The sequence below is a fragment of the Salmo salar genome, chromosome ssa13 (assembly GCF_905237065.1).
Source record: "Salmo salar chromosome ssa13, Ssal_v3.1, whole genome shotgun sequence".
Lineage (NCBI taxonomy): Eukaryota > Metazoa > Chordata > Actinopteri > Salmoniformes > Salmonidae > Salmo > Salmo salar.
In genome coordinates, this window is record NC_059454.1 from 11,338,095 (window position 1) to 11,344,082 (window position 5,988).

A 5,988-nucleotide genomic window follows, 5' to 3' on the forward strand; every position below is an offset into this window, starting at 1 on the left:
TAACCGAACTACACACATCAAGCCATGGTCTGAAAGAGAACACACTGCATCTGTTCAGAAAACACCGTTGTGATCATAGATACCACAAAGATTGCTATGCCATAAACGCACCAATATAAACCGGTTTGATAAAAATATCTCCTGCACCCATATACCCACACACTGCACACATAAAGTTCTGGTCTATACCCCCGGCTCCCTCCCTCTCTCTCTTCCTATGTGGAGCTACTCCGGTCCATATCTAGCAGAGGCCTATAGTGCCTCCCAATCTGCTTTGGGCCAGGGCTGAGAGCTGGGACTAGGGGGACAGGGCAGTGGGTGGAAGGCCACACGCATCTATATTTGGGCCGGTTAAAAATACCCAGGGAGATTGGGCAGGGTGAAGGGGGCAGGGGAAGTTAAAGGGTGTGGACTGGGATATGCAGGGCTGAGCTGGTTTGAGCTGTGGTGTGTTGGGGAAGTCTGGTCTAGAATGGGCTGTGGTATGGTGGCTCTGGGTTAGACCAGCAGAGTGAGGAGTCAAGGCTGATGACAGGAAGGGAATTGTGGAGGAGGACAGGGTAGAGTAGTCAATTGACAGAGAGACTGATTGGAACAGCCACTCCACCCTGTCCATCCCACTAACACAACCCCTTTTCTCTGGATGCTCAGCACTTGACTGGCTATTTTTTGTCACGCTTCACTAAATAAGGCCAGGCAGCGTCGGGGAACAGACAGGCTGGTCAGGGTGGCGCATGTCTGCCGTTCCTACCTGGGTATATAAGCTCCGGGACGGTGGGGGTTTACTCCGACCACGCTGACCTTCCATTCTCTCCCAGAGTTTGTCCATATCGTTTTTTTCATGATGTCTACTTTTCCACTTTTAATTTCAACATCAATGTTTATGTATTCATCCACTCTTCCAGGTCATCATCAGGTGACAGGGTTGTCCTTCTAAATGTTTTCATTACCTTTTTTTCCCTTCTTCTTCTTCCTCTGATTGGATAGAAACATATATTTTTTTATGCATTGGTACTTTGGAGGATTGATAGAAGCCTGTGTTGCGGTGACCTCTGGATGCACGGCGGCTCTGTGTAATATGACTGATAGAAGCCTGTGTTGCGGTGACCTCTGGATGCACGGCGGCTCTGTGTAATATGACTGATAGAAGCCTGTGTTGCGGTGACCTCTGGATGCACGGCGGCTCTGTGTAATATGACTGATAGAAGCCTGTGTTGCGGTGACCTCTGGATGCACGGCGGCTCTGTGTAATATGACTGATAGAAGCCTGTGTTGCGGTGACCTCTGGATGCACGGCGGCTCTGTGTAATATGACTGATAGAAGCCTGTGTTGCGGTGACCTCTGGATGCACGGCGGCTCTGTGTAATATGACTGATAGAAGCCTGTGTTGCGGTGACCTCTGGATGCACGGCGGCTCTGTGTAATATGACTGATAGAAGCCTGTGTTGCGGTGACCTCTGGATGCACGGCGGCTCTGTGTAATATGACTGATAGAAGCCTGTGTTGCGGTGACCTCTGGATGCAAGGCGGCTCTGTGTAATATGATTGGTCACTGTCGAGAAAAAGGGAAAAGGACAAACAGCTGAGAGGTTATACACTTTCTGTCAAAGATTTCATCTCTCCAACATGCCGTTGTGGCAAAATGTAGGTTAGCTTTCTTTCTTTATTTCTCTCTTTCTCTTTCTTTCTTTATTTCTCTCTTTCTCTTTCTTTCTTTATTTCTCTCTTTCTCTCTTTCTTTCTTTATTTCTCTCTTTCTCTCTTTCTTTCTTTATTTCTCTCTTTCTCTCTTTCTTTCTTTATTTCTCTCTTTCTCTCTTTCTTTCTTTATTTCTCTCTTTCTCTCTCTCTATCTTTCTTTATTTCTCTCTTTCTCTTTCTTTCTTTATTTGTCTCTTTCTCTTTCTTTCTTTCTTTCTTTCTTTCTTTCTCTCTTTCTTTCTTTATTTGTCTCTTTCTCGCTTTCTTTCTTTCTTTCCTCTACTTATCCTGTCATCTTTTGTCTCCTTCGCTTTCCTCACTCACTCTCTTACATAGTCAATCTCTTACTCTGTCAGTCTTTCCCTCCCTCCCTCCCTCCCTCCCTCCCTCCCTCCCTCCCTCCCTCCCTCCCTCCCTCCCTCCCTCCCTCCCTCCCTCCCTCCCTCCCTCCCTCTCCTTCCCTCCCTCCCTCCTCACTCTTCTCGATCTGTCCTTCAGCTCTGTCAGCACACAGTCCACATTCTCTGCTCCTTCTATTTGATGAGGCATTCTCCGTCCAACTTTGCATGGCCAGGTAGGGAGGGATGGGCGGCTGTGAGTTGACGCATTTGAATGCCACATCATCAGTTTATATAAAGTCCTCTTATAAGAAGGGTTGAAGTCTTTCCATTTTCTATTGGGCTTTTTTTGTTGCCGCCCTTCATCCTTGTTTTCATCCTCTCATCCTCTTCCTCCCATCCGGTGTGAGAGAAGCAGCTGCTCCCATGACCCTCCTCTTCTCTTCTTTCTGCATCTCTAAACTCTCAATCGCTGATTCAGCTACCAGGGAACAGCCGGACACTGCCTGCAGCAGCCACACTGCACGGCCACCACCCCACCAGCCGGACACTGCCTGCAGCAGTCACACTGCACGGCCACCACCCCACCAGCCGGACACTGCCTGCAGCAGCCACACTGCACGGCCACCACCCCACCAGCCGGACACTGCCTGCAGCAGCCACACTGCACGGCCACCACCCCACCAGCCGGACACTGCCTGCAGCAGCCACACTGCACGGCCACCACCCCACCAGCCGGACACTGCCTGCAGCAGCCACACTGCACGGCCACCACCCCACCAGCCGGACACTGCCTGCAGCAGCCACACTGCACGGCCACCACCCCACCAGATTCCCCTCACACCGGTATGTGCTCCATGTACTGTATGCAATATACTGTATGTCTATACTGTCTCTGTTTATACATGCGTAGTGTGTGTGTGTGTGTGTGTGTGTGTGTGTGTGTGTGTGTGTGTGTGTGTGTGTGTGTGTGTGTGTGTGTGTGTGTGTGTGTGTGTGTGTGTGTGTGTGTGTGTGTGTGTGTGTGTGTGTGTATAGAGTGAGTGTGTGTGTATAGAGTGAGTGTGTGTGTGTCTAGATTCAGTCTAACAGCTCAGCTGCCTCCTCAATGCAGTTGTTTGTGAGACAGTTCCACAGCGACAGGGCACGGAGCTCTGTCTGCTCCAGCGTCCTTCTCTTGTCAAAGTTGCTTTAGCGTTAGCAGAGAGGCTACAGCTGCAGTGTGTCTTAAGAGAGGGAGTATTTCATGTCTATACAAAGTCGAGGGTTATCAGAAACGGAAATAAACCCGGCAAGATAAACTATTTTCTGTCTATAATTTTCTTATTGTGCATTCATTTACATTATTTGGGTAAATTTGGACAAGTTATCTATCTTCATTGCTGTTTTGGTACTGTTTATTATTCTGAAAGACACACAGATTAGAATTTATTTTATAAATTGAATTACTCCTATTCACATTATAATTTTTAATCACTGGGTTTATTTTATGTTGTTTCATCAAACATCCTGGTATTTACACTTTCACATTCGCTGCATCGTAACATCAGGGTTCAGTTCTCTACACGGTCATGGATACTACTGCTTGATGGACTACTTGTGACTCTAAAGGACATGTCTGTGGTTTGAAGGAGACAGGTGAGGTTTTAGTGGTTTAGAGTGGTCTGATACTGGCACTGTGGGGTTAAATTACACCAGTGAATGTGAGGGCATGGGACTGGCCTATCCCAGCTGACCTGGTGGGCTATCTATAGACAGGATAGACTCGTGTGTCACTTTCAAAAGAGGAGAGAGAGAGAGAGAGAGAGAGAGGTGGGGGAGGGAGAGAGAGAGCGAGAGAGAGGGGGGAGAGAGAGAGAGAAAGAGAGAGGGAGAGAGAGATTGAATTGAATTGAGAGGGAGGTGAAGGTGGTAGCCAGGTTTAAACTGGACAGACCTGTGTCTTTGACTTGACAAATTTTACTCTGATACCAGATACCAGCAGGGCGAGTCGCACGGTCAGCTGTCTGTCGAGCGTCTGAGTGTGACAGGTTCTGGTCTGGTACTGGGGAGATCGGGTGACAGAGGTGCTGCCGGTTAGGATACATATACAAGCAGCTGTTTGAAAGGAATCTGAGTCTCTGTCAGACACTCTCTAAGGGCTGGGTTTTGATCTCTCTCTCTACCTTGCTTTGGACAACATGACACAGTTGGTTCTCTCCAAAAAAATATTCAATCAAAGAGGTTGATTTCAGGATCCATTTGAACACTTGGACAAGTGGATGGACCTGATTCTGAGCATCCTTGTCCACTCTTCCTGTAATCTGTGTTTTGACTAGAGAGCCCCCCCCCACCTCAACCCACATCACATGGCCTGGCAGACCCTGGCCAGAGGACTAAAGGGCAGGGTTCAGACTAGGCTTATTACCCAGTAATGAGTCTCTTTCTGTGGAAGGGAGCACACACAGAACAGGGTGTGTGGATGGGGTAAGGAGGTATACAGTTACTGTCCCAGTCCCAGGCCATGGTGATTTACACAATACGGCGTTCAATGGTGGATGTTGGGTGGGGGGGAGGACAGTGGAGTAAGAGAGAGAGAAGCAATGTGATTTATTGGGTAGACTTTTAGTTTAATTACTGGGCGGGCTGGCCTAATGTACGCAGCAGTCCTGTAGAAGCAGGATCCCACCATGAAGACTCTGACAACACTGAACTTCCGCACTGTATACTAATGAACATACAGTATTTGTCTCTGGGGACTTCTATGCTGATGAGGTAAGGTACACTGGATATAGTATGTAAGGTTATGTGTAACACAAAGACAACGTAATTGACACCCATTTACATTACCTACACTCCCCCTTTCTCTTTCTCCTCTTCCTCCTCCTCTTCCTCCTCATCGTCCTCCTCCTCTTCCTCCTCCTCTTCATCCTCCTCCTCCTAGCTGCTCTTCTCTCTCATGCCCGTTGTTGCATTCCCACTTTCTTCTAAGAACAGTGTAGACAACAGTGTATGCCTTCATTGTTATTTCTGCCAGTACATTTCAGTCTCCAAATAGTTTATATTTATCCGTTTAGTCTGGAACCGTAGATACAGTTCTAAACACATTTAATTGCAACATATGCCTTAAAGATGTGTTTTAAACATTTTCTATAATATCAGACATTAGTTTTGAAAGTAGCACTCATGAGCCAAAACGTGTCCTAGAAAATTGTGCATAATTGTGTACGTCATAAATAATATGTTACGAATTTATTCATGCTTAAGATCCCGTTCAATCTCTTTGATAAGAATAATATCTACTGAATTAGACAGTGCATTCAATTTCCCTCCCTGAGCTTCAGTCCTCCATATCATGTTTAGTGACTGCATAATGTTTCAGCCCCATGATGCTCCTCTGAGCGACCTCTAGGAGTGGGGCTGGAATTATTTGTCATGGCTAATGGCCGCCGCTCACAGGTGAAGACGCTTCCTGGAAGTTTGGCCCCCACTGCGGTGGAGGAGAGCAGTGCATGTTGGGTCGTCAATCATGGTGGCGGCTGCTGCTTCTTATGGTAACTCATTTACACTAGAAACAGCACAGGGACACTCCAGACTTCCTTCCTTCCTTCCTTCCTCTCTCTCTCTCTCTCTCTCTCTCTCTCTCTCTCTCTCTCTCTCTCTCCCTTGTCTTCTCATGTCTCTCTCTCTCTCTGTCTGTCCATTTGTCTTGTCATGTCCGTCACTGAATCAGGGAGTTACCAAACAGTGGTCTGTAGGGAAAAACCAGGCAGAGCAATGGCTGTTCACCATCTGACAACACAAATATACACACACACACACACACACACACACACACACACGGGCACACACACATGTGCACGCGCGGGTGCACGCGCACACACACACACACACACACACGGGCACACACACATGTGCACGCGCGGGTGCACGCGCACACACACACACACACACACACACACACACACA

General features: G+C 47.7%; 1 protein-coding gene across 1 annotated transcript in view; it reads left to right on the top strand.

The window, feature by feature from the left end:
* Positions 1–363: 363 nt before the first annotated feature.
* LOC106566416 (hepatitis A virus cellular receptor 1) overlaps positions 364–5,988 on the top strand; it is a 44,440-nt gene continuing 38,815 nt past the window's right edge. The window contains exons 1-2 of the mRNA XM_014134424.2: positions 364–1,645; positions 2,522–2,886. Of these exons, the coding sequence (XP_013989899.2) occupies positions 1,628–1,645; positions 2,522–2,886 (383 nt within the window). The 5' untranslated portion in view covers positions 364–1,627. The remainder of the gene's footprint in view (positions 1,646–2,521; positions 2,887–5,988) is intronic.